This window comes from Thunnus albacares, chromosome 22 (assembly GCF_914725855.1).
Source record: "Thunnus albacares chromosome 22, fThuAlb1.1, whole genome shotgun sequence".
NCBI lineage: Eukaryota > Metazoa > Chordata > Actinopteri > Scombriformes > Scombridae > Thunnus > Thunnus albacares.
This window is the reverse complement of record NC_058127.1, coordinates 24,809,586-24,835,535: the sequence shown is the minus strand read 5'-3', so window position 1 is coordinate 24,835,535 and position 25,950 is coordinate 24,809,586. Positions and strand designations below refer to the sequence as shown.

Sequence of the window (25,950 nt, the reverse complement as noted above, 5' to 3'; positions counted from 1 at the left end):
TAAAACCCAAGTTGTAATAAACGGTTTCCTCTGAGCATGTGTTAGTAGAAAATTCTACTACATGGTTGAAGAACAAATGTCCAGTTTGTTTAATCAAGATGCTGTACATTCAACATAGTTGCTCAGATGAAAGTCAGATGTCTGGGATGGGAAATCTCGCCAGAGGAGTTATTTTAAAGCACCTTAATTTTAAGCATGTACTGTAATATATTACTTGTTTCCTGTAGAGCCCCATCAAGAGCAACCAAGATTTATAGACAGTGGGATGAACTTCTTGTGAAATACATTTTTCTTTCACTGCCAATGATACAGTAATAATAAAAAGTCAGGGAAATGCCAACTTTCCTGAAGTTATGTGATATATAGTGCCTCTGACATCTTTTAGGTGCATCATATCAACATTTAATCGAGGTAAAAATGCAAAATATCAAACATAAAATGGTTATCTGGCCCTAAACACGCAGCTTAACCCTGGTTCATTCAGTTTCAACTAAGTATTATACTACTCTGCTACTTCAACATCTTAGCAACAGTAGTGTGTACAAGAAACACATTTTTGAGCGTTTGGTTCATGTTCCTGACTTTGTGCGTGTCACAGGGTTAAATTCATGGGAAGTGCCTGGCCTAGGATGGATTAAATGTCATTTCCAAATGACAAGGGCAGTCATACATGTGAAAGCAGCACTGGAAACATGACAGCTCACTGAGCAGCAAGAGCGAAAGGCAAAAAGTTCAGCCTATTCATCGGCACAGAAAGATCGCCTTGTTATGCAAGACCTTCTACTGCACCTCGTGTTCTTCCATCCCTTGTTTCTCAGAAGTGACACAGGAAAGAAAGACAAGGAAATGCTGTCATCGGTATCTTGGAGATCTTTGTTGATGTTTTGGTCAGTGTCAGTGTTCAACTGAAGGAACAGGATTAGAATTTAATCAAATACAATAGTGGGGTCAGAGGGGTAAGAGCTCTGGTGTAGAGTCTCGTCCACAGCCGGAGGTCACAGACAGTCTAATTGGTCAGACTGAGACGGTCAATTGGAGGCACAGCTTATTTTCCACATATACTACCTGATTTATATTCTAAACTAGCCTCTTCAAGGCTGTTTCATTAGTGTATATTACACTAGTGGGACTTACAACCTCCATTCCAATTGACTGTTTTTAAATCAGATTTCTTTTACAGAGGTGAACTCCCCATTTGTAGTTTCCTTGTAAAAGACACATAAACCTACAAGCAATCAGAGTGGAGACAAAACAGCCAATCAGAAATGACCTTTTGCAGTTCTGCGATTGGCAATTGTGTCTCACTGTAAAATTCGTCAGGTTGTATGAGCTCACGGAGCGCGGAATTATAGTGCACTTATTTGGATAATAGCAAATACGCAAATGGCAAATAAATATATGAAGCACAGAACAGGTTTTTGCTTTTTGTGATAATAAATCCTCTGCAAAATACAGCTTATGTGTATGTAAAAAATATCTTTTTTTGTCCTCACAATGTCACATCAAATGCGCAGAATTTAGACACAAATATATCTCTATATATTTCTATTTTATCTATAAGGGGAATAGTAAAGTAGATACCGTATTCCTCATTTACATTTTATTAGTGGTCAGAGGTTATAACAATAACAGACTTTAACATACAGACAGCTGATTATTACATTCATACATAAATCAGCCTCTATCTTCATAATGTGGTACAGGAGCTTTGCAGCATTAACTTTTAAATCAAGGCTTCATTCTGCACCAGTGCAATAATTCACAAATGGTTGTCAGGTAATAGCCAATGGGAATTGGATTTTGAAGTAATCTCATTGGTTGTTATCCCGTGGTCTGATTCTCCATCGAGTCACCTTCCACCCCTGGTCCCATCAAATGCAGGATATTTACCTTGATTTGACACACACAGACACACACACATATATACACACGCACACACGCCCTGCCTGTCTCATACATCCTCTCTCCATCACTGTGTCACTGATTGACACAAGCGGGTTGTCACTCAGTTTTAACCCTCACAGTGCTGCCTCAGCTCTTTACAGGATGTAGGAAAGAAAGGAAAGGTTGTCTGTGTGTTTCACAAGAGATGCTAATCCTAACCCTCAATACAGCATATGGAAATGTGTCCTTATGATATGTAATGAGCCTGTGTCTCTCTGCTCTGCGTCCCCTCCAGCAGCCGCCACCCCCACCTCTAGTGTCCCGAGGCTGTGGTGAATAATCACCATCCCCTTCCTCACCTCCCCCTTAGCCTCCATCCATTATTCAATACCCTGTGGAGTGCACATGCGTATGTGTGCACATAAATGTATCTGAGCGTCACCTTCTATGTTTTTGTGTGTTTTCTGTTGTCATGTGTATATGCTGGATATGTATTCTGTTGCATCTGTGTGCGTTAGTGTGTGTGCATGCTGTATTGGTGTGTGTTTTGGAGCATTGATACAGATTGCAGGGAGTTGGTGGGGCCAAATGTCAGCCTCCCTCTGAGGCCATTATACAGTAGGTGCACTGTGGCTGGTGCAGATTTGATAGTTTCTGCTATTAAAATAAAGACCAATTTAATAGAGGGTTTTGACATTTTGGTCATCGCAGTGATTTTATTGGTTTGGTGATCTGACCAAGCTCTAAATCAAAATAATGAGGAGTACCTGAGGCTGGTAAATATTCATGCAAATGCTGCTTCAGCGGTGGCGGCACCTGCTGACAGAGACTGTTTGCTACATTGATCCTGTATAATACAGACACAAGTAATAGGTTGTGTAATATTGTTAGTTTCCTTCCTTCTACTAACTATTATTAGTAGAAGGAAGAACGGGGTCACACTCTAAGGCAAGAAGTCGCTTCATTTACAGATTATACGAACAAAGACAAAAAGGTGTTGTCATTGAATAGTATATTTGGCTTAAAGAGGATCTTTGACTGCCTGTTAGAGACAGAGGCTGAACTGTGGTGCTGCATAAAAGGCCAGTATAAGATAAATAAGGAGTTCATTGTACTGTGAATCATGCAGAGCTACTCTAGTGAGTCCAAAAATAGAAATATAGAGTTGATAGTCCATAGATAATATTTTAAGATATATAAAAGTCCTCTCCAAAGAAGTTTTTTTTTTTTTTTTTAAATTAAATACAATTCACTAAAAAGGAGATTAAGTGAAGGCTAGGTGACAAAAAATGGTTTGTCGTCTTGCTTCGTGGAATAAAGTAACATTTAGTGTGATCCTCTCCTGTCATCATCAGTCAAATTAATAAGTATATTACATCTTTCTTTCTGAGCATAGAATAAAAAAGTCTACATGTAAGGTAATCAAGCAAAATTTAAGATTTCTAAAGACACAAAATTAAACACTTTGATTTAAAAAAAAAAAAAAAAAAAAAAAAAAAGGTAATCCACTAGAATCAGTGCAGACAGATACAGAGGATGTAGGTTGATTAATGGAACAGTCAACACAGTCATCTTGATGGCACTAATTAATGGTACGAGGACATGTAGGCACCATTACATAACCGAAATCTGCTGGATCCAGAACTCTATTTTTCCTCCCATTAAAGCCATTCATCTGTCATGAAAATATGATCACGTAAATTCAAGCCATATTTGTATTTAAACAAATGTTGAATCTTGTATTTGAAAATTGATTTACAGGACATAGTGATACAGGTTACATCCTCTAAAATGTTTATATTTTTAATTCCAGCAAATTTATGAAGCAGAGAAGTTGATGTGTACAAAGGGCCATCAGAAATAGTTCCACAAACCATTTGCCTCACCCACCAGTTAAATAAATAGTTAAATGCATTTTAAAAAGCTTAGAATTAAATTAAAAGTTAAGGGGATCAGTTATCCTCAGTACTATGCAGTGTCATCTATGAGGGATTTCCATATTGTATCAAAGATTGGCTATTTTGAAATAATACAGTTTATTAATTTAGTTTTAATTTGTTAATCTGTAAATTGAGTGATCAAAATTAGGACTAGTCTATAGTAAACTCTACTGTAGATTGATGTCAGCAATTATCTTTGGCAGCAAAATGTTTTTTTTCTCTAATGTTGGATATGAAACCATCATCTTGACTTGTTGGCGTTTTCTGTTATGTATCTAAATGTGTGATGCTGCACACTGTATGTGCAAATACCTCTATTACGTAATCCATCAGGATCCAATTTATATCTATTCCTGTTTTTTTAGAAATAGTGTATTCGTTACATAATCACTCCGACCGTGAATCTTGTAAATAAACAGCAGCTGCAAGCTTAGCATATGGCATGCACACACATGCAAACACACTAACACATATACTGACCCATGCATACTTAAGAATGCATCCATACCCACATATGGTATGGTATGGGAGATGATGGATGAGTTTGGAGCTAGCCAGATGTTCCCTTTTAGGAATGGATTTACTGGCTAGGAGAGTGCATTCATTCACAGGTAGATATCACCGCTCATTGCTGATCTAAACTGCACACTGAAATGTATTATGACATCTTTCATGTATCAAACTCCTTGGAGCGACAATGCAAATACAGTTTGATTGATACAAGCCTTTGGAAAGCCAAAATGCTGCTAGTGAGTCCAGCTAAAAAATGTCAGTCAGTCCATTGGTCCAACACTTTAGTCCAGAGTGGGGTTTCTTAAAGCAAGTTTACCATTTAAGCCAGGCTTACTTCAGTAAATAAGACTTGTTTTGAGAACTTTTTTTTCATAAAGATTTAAATAAGTCTGACCAAAGTTACCATAACTTATCCCAAATGTATATAGTGAACCTATCCCTCAATACTAGCCTGTTTTCACAGGTGAGGCTACACAAGCTAAACAGCTTGATCTTGGCTTAGTTTAAGTTAACTTAAGCCAGACTTTTTTACAATACACCCTGCTTTTCTGAGCCTTATTTGTGCATTGCTATTAAGAAGATATCTAAACAACTTCTTGCCAGATTGTGATTTAATATGTTTTGTGTATATACTCCTAATATAATCTAAATATAATCTATAATATAATATAAAGAATATTTTTGTTGACCTCTCACCTTTCCTCTGGTGCCACTCAGACCAGAACTTCCAGCTGTACTGAAGGAGTACTGAAATTGCTGTGCATGTCATACTACCTAGAGAACCCACCCTCAGGCCAACCTTTACATTTGTATCCCAAGGCTCTGAGAATAGCATGATCAACAGCAAATTGTTTGTTCTATCCATTGTGGGTTGTAATGAACATTGTGTCCTCTTGGGGCTGCTGTGAATGGAGGACTTCCAATATATTCTTCCAACATTCAATATCTTAAGCATGGACCATGTACAGTATTGATCAGTCCTACAAAAAATATATAATCAGTCAAATTCATCATATCCATCACATGAAATAATCGCTGATATGAGCCACTTCTCTAACAAAAAGTCTCTATTGGCTCCAGTGTACCAGTGTAACCCTAGATGCAGCAATAAGCAGATGATGCAACATGTCTTATAAACCCTATAAATCCTGTGGGGCAGAACGGGGTTTTTTTTTTTGATTAAACAGGTTGACTGAACATTAATCTGCTCATGAGATATGGAGGAGAATTTACTCAAACCACACTCAGCTCATGCTGGGATTTAAAAGTTCCATTAGACCTCCAGTGACCATTTCACTGTGTGATAACAAAATCTGTAAAACATTATATAAAATTACAAAAGAAAGCTTTTTTATACTACTACTACTAGTACTATTAATGACTATAATGATAAAGATAATAGTAATGATAATAATTGTAGTGTTAGCAGTAGAAGTTGTTGTTTTAGTAGCATTATAGCTTGTATTTACAAGGTATAAAAAACAGGAAAAATGATAACAGTACATACCTGGACATATTAATATACATCATATTCAGTGCATTAATATGATCAAACTGAAAGCTCATCCTTAACGACAGTGAGATCAAGGCTTAGTTCGAGCACTGTGCAAGCTAATTACTTAGCTTGAAGTAACAGAGAATAAGGTTATTTAAAATGTAAAAAAGGATAAGAGAAATATCGCGAGTGTACTTTCTTCTCCTGAAGGAACATTTTGGCATTGTCAGTTTCCCCTATTTCCAGTCTTTGTGCTATGCTATGCTATGCTATGCTATGCTATGCTAAAGATATTCTAAACCTGCAGTATATCAGTGCTACATGCACACAGATGAAACTGATATTGATCTTATCATGTGGCTCTGGATGCAAACAGGGATATTACCTAATATACCAGACTGTGCATGAGCGTGGAAATTCATATTTGACTTTTGAGAAAGTAGGCTGTATTTAACAAAATAATCTAGGGTCATAAATCCATTTACCAGCTTTTGCAGTTTTCAACCACATCTCATGGGCAGTGTTGAGCAGTGGTGCTTTAAAATTCAGTAATACAAATTTTCAGTACTGACTCATGTAAGGGATTACAATTTAAAATTCAGTAATCGCAGTATCAAGGTTAGCTTGTAATGGGAGTTTGATAGAGTTGAATTCAGATTGATCCCTGCGTGTTCAGTGAAGAGACTGGCCCAGTTACATGTTAGCTTGGCACAGGTGGAGAAATGTGACTCAAGATAACAGAATTAATTAACAGGTTGTGTCTTGTTAGCTGACTTGCTAACTTTTGCCACAGGTAAGTGTGTGTGTGTGTGTGTGTGTGTGTGTGTGAACTGTGGAGTAAAAGACAATGCACATGTTGTGTTGTTACATTACCTGTGTCTGTGTGTGTGTGTGTGTGTGTGTGTGTGTGTGTGTGTGGTTTCTGCGCTGCCCGCCCTCTATTGTCTCTTTATCGCAACATTCTGATTCTAGGTCAGTAGAAAAGACTCCTATTTTTGTCCACATAATCTCCTCTAAGAATGCACACACCCCTCAGTGTGCACACGTCCATATGTGTGCGTGTGTGTGTGTTTGCGTGTTGGCTTCAGTGTGTTAATACCTCCAGCACGTTACACTCTAATCCACTCATAGTCGGCAAGACTGTCCTGCACTTGCGCTGCTTCCCCCCTTTCCCCATCACACATACACACAAACACACACTTTACGCACAATACGCACACATCCCACTTGGCTTGGACACTCGGAGTCATAGACACATTGGATATATTTCACCCTGGGGTGTTTCGGCCTCTTTGGGAGCACCCATGAGCGCAGGCATGGTGGTTGGAGCAACAGGCCAGGTAAGATCTGATTGAAGGGTCTGCCTCGCATTCTCAATGACAATAACTGGCTTGACAGGTCTATTCCAAACCTCTGTTTTTGTTATTTTATTGTCATGTCATGTAAACTGTACTGCAACTGAACTGTTCAGTAGTTTAGACATTTGTAATGCATAACTTATGAATTAAATGGCATACTAACATACAGAAGATCCATAAATTGACAAAATTGATAACTTGTTACTCTGTGAGTGTTCAGCCCACTGCACTTTCTCCGTCAATGTTTTTAATTTGGTGTAAATTTGGTGTAAAACAATTTTAAAATTTACGCAGGTTTGGTGTAAAAATTGATATACAACAAATTTGAATTTGTTTTACAGGTGGTGTAAAACAAATGTGAAATTGATGCGAATTGATGCAAAATTTCATGTAGAGCAAATTTGAAATACATGCAAGTACGTGCAAATACAAATACGTCATATTTGATGTAAAACAAATGTGAAATTGATGCAGTTTTGTTGTGTAATTTGGTTTAAAAGAAATTTGAATTTGGAGTTAAATTTGGTGCACAATATTTAAATTTGGCGTGCAACAAATCTGAAATTGGTACACAACAAATATGAATGTGGGGTTAAATTTGATGTACAACCAATTTAAAAATTGTATGAATTTGGTGTAAATTCTTCATTTATACCAAAAGTTCAACAACAAATTCTGCATTTCCATAATTCTGTATAATTTGGTGGAAAAATAAATGATTTGGTTGAGAGAGAGGGTGTTTTTTGCATCTCACAAACCAAAACTGCTACTATCCATATGTATCTGTATTTTTCATTTACAAGCAAAAGACACTTGTGTTGCTCAGATATTTTCACCATAGCTATGACTGGGATGTGGCCAGGACTTGATGATTTTTACTTAGATTTGCTGTCTTTTTGTCAGTAGGACTAAAACTGAAAGTCTCTCTCCATGTGGCATGTCCCAGCCTTCTTATTAAACCTGTCAGTTGGGAGTAGGATGACTAAAGTACATGACATGGTTTCTCCCCTCTCTCTCAGAGGGAAACCGTTCTGTTCTTCCCGGGTTTTTACCCCCTAATCCCCCATAACCAGGATTCTCTGCTCTATCTTTTCACACTGGATTAAAATCTGAGAGACTCATTAGCCAGACAAAAGCTATGAGGCTAGTTAAGCACGTCTTTGCATCAGTGTGCAACACTTGACTTAAAGTGGTGCTTATAAAGCATTATAAGCCCAGTGTGACTGCACAGTAATTATTATAATCCGTTCGGACATTTGCAAAATATGGAGGGGTGGGAGTAATTCAAGGGATAATTGTGTATTTCAGAACATGATACTTAACAGCAAGTAAATTTCTGTACTTGTACAAGTACATGTCACCAACATGTGTTTCCCATTGTTGTTCCCATAAAATCAAGGGCAGAATCAATGCTGTTAGCAGGCTGTAATGTTTAGATGTTATCAGCTGTAGTCAGTTGACATCGAATTAGTTATTCTGCCATCTACAAAATTAAATTGTTAGCTGTCATCTGATGAATGTGCATTGCAAGCTGATGATGATTGATGCTGATGATTTTCTTTTTCCTGCTTAAATAAAGTAGGGAGTCTGTCTGCACATACATAGATGATCTGGCTGACTGCAAACGTCCGTCTCTAGCCCGTATGTTCTAGCTACAACAGTCACAACAGCTACTGCTAGCAGATAGTAAACACCAGTCAGAATCCTGAGGCACTTTTAAGCAAATCATAGTATCAGTTTTTTAAGATCATTAGTCAACATTCAGTGCTGAGAAGCAACTTTTTGTCAGCCATTTAAAACTAGTAAATTAGCTAGCATAAAGTTAGCTAATGTAAAGTTAGCTAACACACAAGTGAAGACAGTGCTGTCAACAGGATCATTTTCGATGATACCTGATATACTGTCACAAGACTTACCAGCAGTTTTAATTACCACAAGTAAACAACTATATAGCAGTCCTCACTAAATATTATGCTACTTCTGAATGTAATAACTATTTCTGAGTAATTAAGTAGTAAGCAAGTCATTTGAAGTTTCCCAGAAATATATCTTTTCTCACTAAATGTTAGCTTTTTTGTGTAGCACTTTATTAAGGACACTATTTTCCATCCATATGATTTTACCAGAAATTCTATTTTTTTGACAATATTGATATTGAATCCTACCTCTTCACTGCATTCACCAAGAAGAAAGGTTCAAACAAAAAAAAAGCTCTTGGTTGCATTATAGGAAATGTAGGATCCAGTACTTTTTCAGGGTATGTCAGCCTTTGAACATTGTTTTTTTAAATCTGTCCCCCAACTTCATGAAAATACAATACTAAAGTGCTGGAATACTTTTTAAAAAGGACTACAATATACAGTACATACAATATAGTGTAGGTCATAGTCAGTTCCAGCCCAGAGGGGTCAACCATGTTTTTGACTTGTTTTGATGTCATATCTTGATGAATCTTGATTTTATTGCTTCCAGTTGTTCTAACTGACATGCAATTGCTTTATATCAATAATTTTTCTTGTTAGACATGACTACCTTATTTGTAGATTTCTACACTAGACCTTGGTTACATGTTCTCATTGTGCTAACCTATGTTAAAGATCGTTTTATATCCAGTGTTTATAGTGGCATGCAGGGGGATTGATTGAGCCTCTATCGCTTTATTGAGTGAACACTCCACCTAGGGGCAGATACTGGGAGCTGTGTAAAAAGTGTTTATGTGTGTGTGTGTGTGTGTGTGTGTGTGTGTAGAAGAGTGTTCTCCATTCAAATTTTATTATTCGCACACAGCCCTCTAATGTCACATTAGAGGAGAAACTGGGATGTGTTAAAGATTTGTGTGTGTAAAAATGAGTAATGCGTGAAGCAGTAAGGGGAGCAGCGATGGATGATGTCATCAAGGCCTCAGGGGAATTCTGGGACGGCTCATTTGGCTCAGGCGGGTGGGGCGCTGATGAATCGACTCCCCCACCACGCCCGCTCTCTCTCTCTGTCTGTAATGCTCACTTGCCCTTTTGTGTCCACTATCAGTAGAGATGGGGACACTTGATTGTTCCATTCATGCCATCTGACATTCGGATAATGGCAGTTTTGAGGTGTCTTGGTGACACATACACACAAAAATAAGGCCTCTCAGTTTCCAGCTTGTGTGTGTGTGTGTCTGTGTGTGAGCTCATTAGGTGAGGAAAGGTTGTGCTAATGAAACCCAAGGGACTGGGTTATACAACACACACACACACACACACACACACACACACTTACACTTACACCATGGAGAGCCTTTTGTATACCCTCCCTTGCTCCACTGTCGCTGTTGAACACGCCCCACAACCTTGTTGCTAGGCAATCGGTGATGGAGAGCAGCAACTGTATTGGGAGTGTTACTATGAGAAAGTGAAGGCAGTGCTTGGTTTTCATATTCATATTCAATTGTAAGCTAGGGTGAAGGTTTGGTTCAAGATTTTTGTGTATTTGTTTGCATGTGAGACAGATTGTAATTTTTTCCTTGTCAGTCTTGATATTGTGCATTTATTTTTACAAATGGCTTTAAATGATATTTAGAACCAATTTTATAATTCTTCTTTAGAACCTTAAAGCTGCACTAATCAGTATTTTTGCTGTTAGCAATGGATCAAATGACTACATGTAAAATAAAAGGTGTCACCAGTAGTAACAAATCCACAGAGAATAATCACCCAAATCTACAATTCCCCTCAAAGCTAGGGTGCATTTTAGCGTCTTTTAGCTCATTGTTTTGGTTTTATGGCCTGCAGCTTTAAACTGTTATAGTTCAGGCTCAGCGATTTTATCAGTCCTGTTTCCAGTCATAGCAACAGTCAGTTTCTAAACCCACTGTGAACACAAAACCCCCCAATGTACACTTCCTGCCCAGCACCAAACAGCAGGCAGACAAAGTTAGAGACTAGCTGGTGACACAGTGGAGCCAGATATTTTCTCAGGTGTTGGTAGAGACCAAAACAAAGCTAAAAGCAGAGTGAATATAGTTGTTGTTTGTGGCCACCCAATGAATGTAAGGACTTATTTACGCCATATGAATGCTGACGTTGCTCCATGTCTGCTAGATGTGTGAACAGGCAACTTTTTGCAAACACATTAACCATAACAACTTTATAAAGTGATAATGTGACAATGTTGTGTTCACAGTTTGTTGCACTGCCTCTATCTATTAATCTATTAATTCTGATTTAAATGTTGAACACAAACATACTATGTGTATTTCCACTTATACTCTGGGATTTTCTTTGTGCTTGCTGGTTCTTGGACATATCGATGTTGGATGGCCTTTTTATGGACATGAAATTTTAACATGAGGAGGTGGTGTGCCAAAACGTTCAACTTAATACTCGAAATAAAACAAAGTGCGTTGTAATTATGAGTGTGTAGCTTTCCCTCCTTTCTTTGCTGTGTTTCTGTACAGTATGTCAACCCGTCTTGTGTCTCTTGAAGGCAACCTAGATGAGCTTGAATATTTCTACCACCTCAGGGATTCTCTCGTCTGGATTTTGGCAGCTGGACAGTCAGAGAACAACGTGTAGAGACATTTTAGTGAGGAAATCAAACAAACTGAGTGTATTTTCCACTGCCACCAGTTGAAATCAGTGGAAATTACACTACATTATTGTAAGTGCTGACATCTTGAAAACAGAAACTGCAATTTCATCATCATCCTTATCTTTGTCAACAACTTAAAATATACAAGAGGGAATCATTTTGTCATATTATCACTGACACATAAATTGACATTAAAGCTATTGTAGTTAGAGCTGTAACATGATGATGGTCAGATCGAGCTCTATTTGTCCCCCGGGTACCATCAGGCAAATGGGAGAAGCTTGAACCAGTAAATTACTCCATTGTTGTGTGTTGGCGCTATCTGGCTAGAGTAGCAGCATACTGCCACACACATTACAGCTCAATCTCAGCAGTCTTTTGACTGTTTTGGCAGTGGTGATAAATTAAAGACCCTCCCCCCAGGGCCTCGACAGAGACACACACATGCATACAAAATTTATAGATGCACACACACATACACGCATTCCCCAACCCCCCATGGTTTGGATTCCCCCATGCTTGCATGTCAGAGATGAACAATATAATGCACAGACAACCACAATAGAAACAGATAACACTCCACATGTGACATATGTTTGTAATCACTTCAGAATGCAGATTTAGACAGAGACAGAAGCTCAGTTCTGTAATAATGAATGTGTTTTTAATGGTGTTGTATTGGAGAGGCTAAGGCGTGGCCAGGTTAGTTGTGCCTCTTTGTCTGCTCTGCACCCGAGGGATCCCCCCCTTCCCCACCTCCCAAAAGGACACCCATGTCTTGGAAAGCAGGCCCCTACGGGAGGTTGCAAGGATGTTTGTGTTGCTTGTGGCGTCTCTCTGTCTGGTGTGTGAGTTCATCAGAGGTGTGAAGATGAGTAAACAGCCTCAATTATAAATATGTTCCATTATGTCTATCATACTGATGTGGAGGCTTTGTAATAATGATGCACAAGTCATGACAGTGTGACAGTGAACCAGCACGCACAATACCAGGACCCTGAAACTGAAGCAGCTAAACGGAATTCAGCCATCTTTCATTTTATTATTTTCTGTATACCTGTGATGTGTACTTGCTGAGTTTAACCACGTAATTTAAGGTATAATCAAATTTGTTGTTCTCTAAGATTAAGTCAGAGGAAATTGAAGCGTTTTCCAGAGCTTTCAGCTACATCTCAGAGTCTTTATCAACCAGTATTTGCTGGGTTGTCATGAGGTTTGTTCAGGTTTCTGGTCTCTATTCAAAGATGGTCTTTGGGATCTGACTGTGCTCCTTTCTTCTACTTTCTCTGGTCACCCACCGGCTCCTGCTCAATGACCTTTGACCTCTTTCCAGTCAATGCTGTGAGTGGTTCTGCTCTGGTGTTCACAGACAGCCGCTGATATTTGTTTCTGGTGTTCATTCAGTCCCAGGAGTCCTTGCTGTTTCACTGGTGTAGTGCCCCCCCACAGCTGTCACATGTGATGTCATGATCATGTCATACACTTGTGGTTTGTGAAATTAAGGGAACTTAAGTTTGTATAAAGTTTTTGAGGCATTTAAAGATGTTTTCCCATTGGTTAAACTGCAGTAAAACACTGTTCTGAGTGCCAATTTTCGAGATGTTTTAGTAGCAATTCATTTTCAGTTGTTAGAACAGTTTTGTCATCAAATATTTGAAGGACATCAATATCTTTGAAATAGTTTATAACTAAATCCTCTGTTTGTCTTTCTTCTCTTGTAGGTAAGTTCCAGTGCACGGGGAGAGATGTTCAGACCAGGGTCATGTTATAGGCACTGCATCACTGCTACAGGAACACAGCTGCACCTGCTCCTGATTTTTGTATTGATTTTAACTCCTGGACAAGCACATTTTCAGCTGAGTAGAAAAAGCTGCGTGTGTGAGTGTGTGTGTGCTGCCCAGTTCTTTTCAAGGCAGAAAAGAACTTGGCAGATGGCCCCTGGGTCTAATCTATTACTACTGTCATCATATATACACACACACACACACACTCTACCTGTCATCTTATTTAGTCTCACATTCACATGGACCACAGTTACTGTACTTTGCAGGATTCTGACCCACACTCTCTGATTAAACCATTGATTTTTGTCCAGAAAACACAATCTGAGCTCAAAACAAAACACTTCTCAATATATGTTTAGGATATTAAGAATTCAGAGCATGTCATTGCTCAGCTGCTGCATATTCTCTCTTAAAAGCAGCAGTACAAACCTAACCTGCTAACACGATAACATGTTTTTCTCTAATCGTCTTTCTTGGCTATCCCTCCAGCCTTCACTGAACCAATTACCTGAGCTAAGTTCCCCTGAGCCCACAAGGCTCAGAGGTCACATCACTATCAGGGTCACACTCTTCAGGCCGTGAGGACGGAGTGTGTTTTGTGTATGCTGTAATGCCCCAGTATTGAGGATTCCTTGGAAGGTAGAAGCAGCTGGAGATCCTTTAATCTCTGAGACCCTCAGCAGATTACTGATATAATACACACCCTCTCTGTTGGTCAGGATCTGGACAAGATTAGTAACAGAGGCAGACTTCACTGGCACCTGCCTCAGTGCTTCTGTTATAGGTTAAACTAGGACTTCACTGACAAAGCACAACACAAACATACACATTAAAGGCTTCTACAGTGGCTCTAAATGGTTTTGCAAAGAACCATTTAAATGTTTCGTATCATTGGTGGACCAGTAGTAAAGCAGCTGGGTTTTGTTTCAACAAACTTTGCTGCTCTCAAGATTAACCAATATTTTACCCTCATATACACATATTTTTGTGTCTCTATATTATACATGTTTTACTGGTTCATTGTACTGACGGAATAGGTGCTTACAGCCAGTTATAGATGGTAAACTGATCCTCTGGACAACCTATTTATTTATGATATACTGTAATTATAACCTTTTTTCAAGTGAATCCTCCATATTTCTTATTTTGTGAGTCAGTTTCTCCATGTTGCGTTCAGTCTGGGGTTGTGGTCTTTTTCCACCCTCTTGTGATCTGCTTCAATGCTGTAATTGTCAGCATTCCAAATGAATAACTCTCATCTTTATTAAATCCAGTTGGGGATTTTCCCAGTATCGTATTATCTGCTTTTAAATACAACAGTCTTTCAAAAAGCTCCTCTGTGAACTGAACCACTACCAACCAGAATTTATTGAATTACACAAATAAAAAGTATGTAAACATTTCGCTTTACTGTCACCACGGTTCCTCCAGCACTGGGAGTTTAATCTTCTTTTAGGGTCATATTCTTTAGCTGTTGTTGATACCACTGCATTCACGCTCATGCAGCATGCTGGCTTCATAGCTTCAGCAGTGCCTCTTATAAATCATTGTTTTATTGCTGCTGTTTGTTTGTAGTGACTCTCAATGGGCGCAGTGCTTAGACATGCCTCTACAGGCTATGTGTGTAACTATAAATACACTGTTAGATGCAAACCCAGACAAAAATACACAATATCCTATATGCGCAAAAGGCACATCTGCATGATTGTAAACACTTGGATAAATGCACCTCGCACAGCCTCCATATCCAAACAACTATTCTAAATAGCCATGTGGCAACCACTCAGTATGCCAGCTGATATAGAAATATTGAGATTCATATAATTAGTCTGTTTTTACATAACTCAAGACATGTAAACTGTCTATATTTACATATTCTTTTGTAACAAAGGTACATTTATTTGTGGTAGGAGGACGTAATGTTAAAGTGGGGTGGTTCACACTGAAATGTACTGACACCCTGTTTCAGCCTTCACATCTCTGTCAGGCACACTTCCTTGTGAACAAAAAGCAGACTCCCCAAATAATTATAAGACATATGTAATACACATTTTACAATACACATATTTTTTTAAAAATAGCATAAGGTTGTTATACATGAGAAAAAACAAGTCCAGGTTTACACTGCTGAAGGCATACTGCACCATTAAAGAGGGGGTAAAGGAGATGACATTTCAGTCAGGGCTTTTATAGTACTTAACAAAACAGTTATAGGATGAATTAATAATGGGGTCACACAGTGTTCAGTGTGTACATCTCAATAGTTTCACATTGGAGAAGTTTTATCTTCAGATCACCACCACTGGGAGATTTTTTAAACTTTCTCAGTGCCATTGTACCAGTGGTTCCCAAATGCTTCACAACTTTTTCTTGTGAAATACTGTATACTCGTGATCATACTCACATCAGTTCTTGTGGTGAGGGTCACAAGTAGACATTGCTTCATTTTAAAGAGTCACCTGCAGAACAGGTTGGAAACCAATGCCTATGTCAAGTGATTGCATGACCAGCCACTTTGAAATACCTTGAAATCATTTTGAGATGATTAGTGGGTTTTTTTTCCTATCATATGATCTCCTAATTGTGGGTGGAGCAATCATTTTTGTCTGTATATATAGTCTTTTGTCCCTTGTAGTCAGATGTGCTCACTATCTACTTTTTTTGATTGTAATGTTGGGAACAGCCATAAGGTGGCACCATGGTATCAAAAAGCAAAAGGGGTGAGGCCTTTGGAAAAGATAAACATTGCAGTCGATGTCTTTACAGAGTGTCAAGCAAGGACTTGGATATTATTGATGAAAGGACATTATGTTGCTGCTAAATACAAATAGTAAATAGTTTATGTATAGTGAATGTGTAATCCAATATGAATACATGATGGTTGTTTATGCTGCACGTCTTTCTTAAAGGCAGCCTGAAATGTGACATTGGTGCTAATAGTGTCAGTGAATACACTACCACTGCATTCCCCCAGGGCTTCTTCACCAAGAATGTTTGTACTGCTGGATATCCTTTGCTGCCTTTCAGTGGCTTTTACATGGCCAGCATTGTGATTTCAGCACCATGGACAGGGACTATGAGGACTGATGTACAGAGCTGTGTCACATTCACTAGAAGTTATTTTAAAGTCAGCACTGCTAAACTCTTTGCTGTGCAATTGCTGCACACAAAAGCTGACAGATACATCTAGTTCCATATGCAGTTTTACTATTTTTATGACACAAGCTAGAAAACTGTAAACGTGTGCTCAGGAAAAAAATGACTTTTGTGTTTTTTTTTGTGTGTGTATTTATGTGTGTCTGTTTGCTCTGGAGCTGTGAAGTCTCCCAGTCACTGAGGCAGACTGTACCATTTGATACTTGCTCAAGGGGGAGGTTGATCTGGATAAAGATACAGACTGTAGACCAAGTTTTACCCCCTCTCACTTCATTAGAAGTGGTACCTCCCATGTTCCTTTTCCAAAGGACACTCGCTGATGTTTCCATGTCCTGTATCCCCCTCCTGCAACTCCTCCCTCACCCCGCTTTCTATAATCCCCACACCCCCCACCTAATACCACCCCTTCTGGTGCATGATGCGCGAGGAAGTCATATATTTGGAGAGTCTAAATATGAGGCTTCCCAGGTTCCCAGAGCATCTGCTGCTACCTCTGCAGCTTGAGCGGTAAAGGGAGGGGAGGAGCTCCCTTCCTGCCTCTCCGTCTCTCTCTGGCTTCCCTGCCATTCTATTGGTCTTCTAGCTTACCTCTGGTGGCGTGTACTGGCCCACCCCTCCTCTCTTTCTATCCCTGTGTCAGATGCAGTTATCCAGGCAGCAGGGAGGGAGGCTTGCAACAGACACTCACGCTCTCTGCATGGGTGAAGAGAGCCGGTTGGTTAGAGGACTAGAGGATATCAGCACTACCTCTCTCCTCTCTCCACGTTCATACTTGTGACAGTTTGCCCTTGGGCAAAACAGAAATTCATCTGGTGAGGTTGGGGGGCTTGCTTCCTAAACGACTGGATGTCTGGCTTCTTTGCAAATGAGGCGAGCTTCCTGAGAGGACTTCTGAAAGAGATCTAAAATCTTTAGTTTCCTTCTTCTTCGAGCGGGAACGGTGAGAGGGCAGCCATGGCTCACGCTGCGGCTCACATTAAGAAGGCCAGGTCCGAGATGGATCAACCTCCAGACCTGAAGGCTCTGGAGAAAGCTAGAGAGAGGAGGAGGCGTTCCCGGGAACGGGCTGAACGCAAGCGCAAGGTACAGGGGAGACTCAGTGATATCACCCACCTCTTCAACCCTTCCCGCTTTATGTGACCAAACAGTGTTTTACTGCTTACTCCATCCCGCTTCCAGTCACCCCCTCTACATCATCATCATCATCATCATCAAAGTGTCTCCTCACCTTTACAGAACAAAGACGATTTTATTATAGTCCATAATCAAGAAATGCAGAAGTATTCATCATGTCCTCATCTCTATTTCCACCTCCACTTTCATCATCATCTAGTGGTCTTCAGTGGCACTGGCAAGGGCAAAAGAGTGGGATTCATTTATGTAATCAGTTGTATTTAATTCAAATAAAAACCTGAACAAACAAAGATTGAAAAGCCACTGATCTATAGCACCAAACTGTGTTCCAAGACCTGTGTAATCAGACTATTGTCACCCACAAAACCTCCAGAAACACAAATCACAGTAAGCTGTGATCTAACACAACACAGACATAATGATTCACATGATCCCTGCTGCTGTCAATACTTGTCCTCATCTCATCTTGCACACTGCTGAAAGATCTTCCTCGATCCATCATTCATTCCACTCCTCATTTTGTCATCATGTACCTGCCACAGTATTATAAATGACCACTGTACAAAACATCAGTCACTCCAAATCGGTGTTGCTGTTTTCAACTCCCAACCTCTCCTGGGTGGGCACACACTCTGTTCACAGTAAAATTCCCACAAATAGCTTGTAGGAGTCTCCCTGTAGATGTACCTACGCAGATCTGTCTTCTGGTGCATTGCTAGGGTGCGCAGTGTATGTTCACTCTGTTTGCTTATGGATGGCCACATTATCTCATGCAAGCACAAAATACTACTGCTGTGGTTTTATTAGTAAAGGTGCACTGCTGAGATATGCTGTATCTTTATGGTCAGTGATTTTATAGTGATGAGTTTACACCAGCAAGTCATTTTAGGGAGTGTATTTGCACACATGATTCTGTGCAGGAATACTGTAGTTTATGATTTTTTGGCTGCACATGATATACAGTATAAGCATACAGACACCTGGATACATTTGATAGGAAAGCCACCTGTAACTGAGCAGAATTACCTTGATACCAGTAAGATTTGTATGGAGGGAATCGATATCTCTGTTGACTTCCAAAAATAAGAGACATACTTGTGAGCTGACCAATCAGCGCCCACTACTATTGTTTGAAATGGATATGAAGGATGATATAAGGAAGTCTGACTGAGACAATAAAATTCATATGGGGTGAATGGGCAACACTGTCGATTTCAACAACAATATACGTCTTTGCAACTTCCCCCCAGAACAACACATACAAGTGTTTTCTGATCTGACGCCTCAATCGGGAGGACAACATCATTTGTTGGCGCCTTCCAAAACCATTGTCACTGCTGGAAAACAAATATATTTTATGGTGTGACAACGCTGTGGTTAAGGTCTGGTTAGGTTTAGGGACTCTAATGACTTACTTAGGTTTAGGGAAAGATAATTGTTTGGGGTAAGGGTTAGGGTTAGGGGTTAGGTAAGTATTTTGTGAAGGTTAGAGAAACACAGTGGTTTGGTTAAAATGACTGCTTTGTTAAAGTTAGGGCACCTTTGTCATCATGGTTACAATAATAACAATGTGGTTAAGGTTATGGGTTGATCATTGTGATGGTTTTCAAAATAATAATGCGGACTTATGGTTGGAAATGAACAGCAGATGTCAGATGTTTTGTTGACCCATCCAACCACTCCAACCTATAGTATCATTGCTCTCATCATAATTACTACAGCCACTAGCCATATTTGCAGGACTGATTCCGTTGTCTTTCTTGGAAGGACAGTCTCATCAAATTCCACTTTGTGATGAAATGAAGGATGATATAAGGAGGTCTGATCTTGGTGGTAAAATGTGTATGGAGGGAATGTACAGCCCTGTCAAACTTGTGATATATAACCACAAAAAAACAGATTTGTAAACCAAGCAAGTCCTTTTGATTCAGTACATGCCAGTATTGTATGTAAGGGAAATGGAGGATGACATAAGAAAGTTACTTGGGAACAATGTTCAATTTGAACTCTGTTATGTTGCATCAATGTCTAATTGAAATGGCTGAAATAGCCTCTGGTGATGGCTAGTAGTTCTGATACAGACCATTACTGGGCATTAAAATAATCTTTCAAAGCTGAAGACAGTCATGACCTTTGTTGTCTTGTTTTAGTGTGTCTGTCTTCCTCCCTTCACTGCTGTTATTATTGACTGAACTGCAAGGGCGATTATCACATGGGATTATTGGTGTGCCCTCTCTCTCTGCCTGTCTCTCACTCTCGACACACACACACACATACACACACACACACACACACACACACCTAAAAGTGATTAATAGATTCAATTTGGTGGATTGTCCACTAAGGGCCCAAGGGCAGACATTTACATCACAGCAACGCTCATGCTGCTGTCAAATCACAGTTTTATCACTAGTGGTCAACTCCTGCTGGAAAACCATTAACCCCATGTAAATGGTACTTAATGGGTACCAGAGGTCTTGGCCTGGGCAGTGTATGGCTGAAGCATGTTGTTATGAAATTCTGAAACACACTGTGCACATAATATTGGATTTCCTCTGGAATACGTCATCATCATGGATCATCACAAATTACATAACAAAGCAGAGGAAATGCATTCTAAAGAATTTGCGTCAGTTTAAAGGCAGTAAACATCCCTCACATGCTGAGGGATCATCTGGTGGCCCCAGCCTAGCAAATTCTCTATAATGTACATTTCCACCTATTCCATAAGTATAACATAGTCATATCATATTGCTGTCCTCTCAAACAAAAATACATTTTTATTCACTAATTATTTCCAGTTGCCTCCATTTTGCCATTTTTTGACTGCTGTTAGACTACTGTCAGTGAAAATAAACAGTTCCAGCACATATCTTTAACATTAAAAGTTAAAGATTTCAGCAGCTCAAGGGGATAATCCCATGCAATGCTGGTGTGCTTTCAATGCCAAGCATCTGCATGACTAGTTTCATCAACAGTAGCTTAATGTTAACTTCATGTTTAAAAAAACAGTTAAGTAAAATGGGCTGGAATTATTTACTATTTAACCTTTATTTATTCAGGGAAGTTTCACTGACAGGAAGCTTCTCTTTTGCAGGAACATCCTGATCACATTCACACCAGGAAGCTGCTCAGTACAACCACAGTCTGATCTGCTGCCACTGAGCAGCTCCACTGAAGCAATTTTGGGTTAAAAGCCTTTGCTCAAGGCCACCTCAGTGGTGGTAATGAGGGAGGGGCAAACGCTGCTTTTCACTTTCCCCACCCAGATTTATCCTGCCGGTCCAGGGATTGAACCGACAACCTTCACACCTTCACACACTCACCTCTCTAACCTTTAGATCACCACTGCCCAATTTCTGAATGAAAACGGTGTTTTTATTAAAAACAGAAACTAAGAGCAGCAGAGTGGTGACATGGTGACATGGCTCTATTGTTATACTGAGTTTGAGTTTGAGTTTGTGCCTTGGAAATGTACATTATGCTGAATTCATCAAGTGAGCTTTTAGATGCGACTGGAAATAACTGGTGAATAAAAACTGTATTGTGAGAAGAGAGATATCATATGACTCACTTACTTACTCATGGAATAAAAATGCAAAAAAAACCTAAGCTGGCAGCCATAAGCTTGTCACAGAAAGAAATGGAAGTGTTAAGTTGCCATTATGCCATATCCATCCCACATTTTTACCACTCTGGGCCTGATCCCAATGTTAACATTTGGCATCTTTACAGAAAACAAGACATGACAAATGTAGTTTAGTCAGACAGAGGATAAAGACTGCGGGGTACTTTTTTTTTAGTAACTGCAACCTTTGATCCATGATAATTTGACTCAAAATATGATACTGAGCCAATTTTTCTCATAGGCTCCAGAAGTTATAACTTCTGAAGGTGAGGTACCATACATGCAGGGCAACATTTTCAGGGTGCTGGGGAATCCTCTCTGCTTTAAAACAGGCGATGCTCTGGATCTACACGTAATTGTTTCTGTAGAATCCATTCCATATAATCCAGCCTTTTACCAGCCTAGAATTTACTCTCGCAGAACAAGGAAACACTATAGGAAGCAGGCTTTGAGAAGCACTTTACAGAAACATTACAGAAATATACCCACATAAATAAATAAAACTTGTCAGGTTAAATATACAAGTGGCCCACTTACTCATTCCAAAGGGAATCACGACAGCAATGGACAGAACATAACACGAAAATAGTTACATGGTCTCTCATGCAATTCACTACACACCCCAGTGTGTGCTTGTGCATTTTACCACTTTACCAGATACTCAGTAAGGCACATCAATCACTGTAGGGGTAGTTGTTCCATTAAAACACTAGAGATTTAACAGGCAGATACTTGAAATTACAGTTGTGATGTGTGCATGAATTCATCTTTCTCTCAATGTAAAACTGCGTCCCGGGGGGAGTGGATTAATTTGGCACACACTGCCAACCTCACGTCACAATATATCTTGATGATCTCTCCACTTGTTTTATATGCTGTACTGGCAGTCAACAAGATGTAGCAGATGTTACAGAGTTTTCATTAGACTCCAGGCACATTAAGGAGTAATTCAGCACTGTGTCACAGAGTGCAGAAGACTGCTCATTGTGGATTGAAATTTTTAAGTAATCTAAATCTAATCTGTGATTTAACAGCAGGTGCGTTCAGTTGACTGTCCATAAACAGTTGAAATAGCCATCACAAGCCAGGAGAATACAGTGTTGACTAAATCTGGCTTATATTTTAAACCTAAAAGCAAAACATTATTCCACAAATGCTAATGTATGTGAATATGTATTGTAGTCATCTTCTCAACTTTACCTCTGCGTTCTAAATGAGTTCACTACTCTTGGGCATTGTAGAAACACTATTACATAGCTAAACATATATGCATATACTGTCTGCAGTCCTACTGATACCCAACTCTACTTACCGCCAAACCAGTACAATACTCCTATATATATGACTTAGACTGGATCACAGCGGTCCACTCAAGTTGTCAGGATCCTACCAAGGACCTGAATAAGACGTGGTTCAATTCATAGAGTTCAGTGACGTTGGGTGGGGTCCTGCTGTATTGCCTCGCAATCTGTGTGCCAATATGTGTAATACCTGAGCAGATCCTGGTGTACTTTTACTATAAGCTGATCACCTGGTGTGTCATAGTCATCACAGGAAAAAATGTGTTTGTCAAGACTTTTTGGTTAGTGTGTTTACTCAAATTCAGGAAAAATGACATGTATTCCTACTGTCTTCAACTGCTGCTGGTCCTTTTGGATGCAATCTACTTATACAGGGATCTATTTTAGACTTCAGTTCACTTTTGGATCAGACCTCTTTTTTAAAAACATGAAATCAGTGTGTATGTGTTCAGAAAGGTTTTCAGTTGAAGTCCTGCAGCTGATGTCACAGCCATATATTTCTTCACCATGGTTTATGGATACCAGTAATTTAAATCACTATGATAACAGAGAAAACTTGTTAGCCTGCAGATTTGAAGTTCAAGTTAACAGAGCTACAGTAACTTCTCAACCTCCAGTGTGTTTTGAAGTAGAGGCTAGGGCTAAAGACAAGCTAGTTTCGTTGTGTCACAATTATTTCGATTTGGAAACAACTTTACCTTGACAGACATTTCAATTTTAACTATAAGTTACAGTGTTATTAAATTGACTTACAATGTAACCAGACCATAACCATCTTTTTCAGATATCTGTTTTAGGGGACTGGTTGTTTCATTTAGCTAGCATGAGTGCACAAATGTTACAGTAAATTGTCAGACACTATGTGCTTCTCAGTGGTAGGTATATGTTACATGTAATCTTGTTGTCTCTTAGCACTGCAGTAGTTTTGTCAGGGATTAATAATTTGCTTTGGCATTTGTAAAGATTCCTGTTGCAATTATCTGTTGTCCAAGTCCTGTCTGTCTCTCCTTTTATTATTATTCTCCTCACATTTCTCCTTGTTATCTAAACAGAACCAAAGCAGGACTCTGCTTCATGCATTCCAATTACACTATTCTACACTACTTATGTGAGCTGGTTTATTCGCTATCTCTCTTGCTCTGCTCTGTCTTCACTTAGTCAAGCACTGCAGTGCAATCCTGACAACTGCTCTGCAGGTATAATACACCCAGTGAGGGTGGAAGGATACAACCCTTCACCTTCTTTGATTCTCCTGCATTGTTATTTCTTTCTCTCGAACATGTTCCCTGACACACTCCCTCCTTCGGTATGCCTTTCCTTGCTCTCGCTCTGCTCGTTTTATCTCTCTCTCTCTCCTGTCTACATCCGCAGTAGTGGAGGATGCTGCTCAGCTGTGAAATGTGCATTCACCTTTTATCTGCTCTAAAGTCGACCAAAGCAAATGCATCCCAGTCTGTCTCTCTCCCTCCCCAGGCCTACGTAAGATTAGATTGCTGCTATTAGCCAGTCAGTTTCACCCACCTCAAGTTTTGCATTGTCTCAATACTGATGATAGCTACACAAAAAACAGTCTTACTAACTGCAATGAATTGTTATGTTTTGGTAAATGTTTCTTAATTTAAGGAGCACAATGTCATTTTTGACAGAAGAAATAACACACTATTGTTCTTACAAATAAAAAGTTGACTTCATAAGCAATGAAACACACTGCTGCTCAGTTCAATCCATGCAGGAGATTTGCTGCTACAGCCCTACTTGGTCTGGTATGACCAGTAGATTACAGTAGCTAATGTTAACAAACATTAGCTAGATATTGCTGTTTAATTGACTGTACTGAATCAGTTCAATGACTTTATGACTCTTCTCCTCTTGCACAACTGTTACACTCGCTCTGTCAGGCCGCCTAATAGTGACGTCCTTAAAGCAACCGACTCAAGAGAATCTTTGGGAAATGAAATGCGTCCTCATCCTGTAACTGTAAAAGTTCCCATGACAGTGTGAATGTTGTTTCAGTGGATTGTCTACATTGCCTGTAATAGAAATCTGATCTCCAGATTGTGAATACAAGTAGATAATGGACTTGATGGCAACATCAGTTTGAAAATATAACCCTAATATGGTAGATACCTAATATGATAGTACTTTATGTAGTTTTTACCTTAACTTTCAATACCAAGTATGATTTAACAAAGTACTGAATCAGTGATACATTCTGTACACCAAGGCTGTCGGACACTGGGCAGTTCATCTGAGTTTACCCCAGCAGGAATATTGTATTTGCATATGGTTTTTGCCTTCTTCCTGTGCACCTGGTACAATATTGGGACATCGTGATGTTTATCTAGTGCAGCATATAGTAGGAGTGTGGGGGTTGGGATGGTCAGTTGCATGTAAGCATTTGCCTGAAACACTGGGGATAAGTCAGTGTTAACATTTCCATGACCACCATCCTTTCCATTTCCTCTATGTTCACCATGTGGTTTTTGTTGCCAAACCTTAACCAGGCTTTGATTATATTGTAGTTGTATATTGTAGTTTTATATATAAATCCTACTTAACAAATCAGTGTTTGTGTCACTGCAACTAACAGGAAAAAGATCCTTGCTTTGACAAACAGTTTTTGTGTATGTACACTGCAATGACACATTTGTTCCACCCTCTGCAGTCCAAAATTCTACTGAAAGAGAAAGAAAGAATCTCAACATCAGTATGACTGCAGAGTAATGTAACTTCTGACCCAGAGGCAGTTGCCTTGACTACAGTGCCAGCTGTTCAACTGATCTTATCTTACAAACCTGTTTTGCTCTGACATTTCATTCTTAATTACTTGATCGACTCACCCAGAGGAGTTGTTATGAGGCTCCTGCCAGAGCCTAATTGAAATGAATTGAACGATTACATAATTCTCTCCTTAATCTTCCCCTAGTCTTTCTCTTTCTGGCTCTTTCTTTTTGTTTCTGTCTCTATCGCTAAAATATAACAGGAGATTGATGGAGTAATACTAATCTGCTTTAGGGGCCCAATGCAGTCGTAATCCATTTGCTATTTTCGTCAGTTGTTTTTATGGCCATTTGTGGTTGACACTGTGCATTTCAGCTTTAACCTTCTCAGAGTATTATTTGTTAAGTTATAAGTAGATGGACCTCAGATGGGACATTATTTAGAGCTGTTATTAGGATAGACGTACA

General features: G+C 39.3%; 1 protein-coding gene across 2 annotated transcripts in view; it reads left to right on the top strand.

The window, feature by feature from the left end:
- The window catches only part of ank2b (ankyrin 2b, neuronal), a 149,456-nt gene that overhangs the window by 18,592 nt on the left and 104,914 nt on the right, over positions 1-25,950 (top strand). Inside the window, exon 1 of one of the 2 annotated variants that reach the window (XM_044341040.1) lies at positions 7,080-7,172. The exons of the other annotated variant lie outside the window; for it this stretch is intronic. Within the exon in view, the coding sequence (XP_044196975.1) occupies positions 7,137-7,172 (36 nt within the window). The 5' untranslated portion in view covers positions 7,080-7,136. Of the gene's footprint in view, positions 1-7,079; positions 7,173-25,950 lie in introns of those variants that run through there. 2 annotated transcript variants of the gene reach the window in all.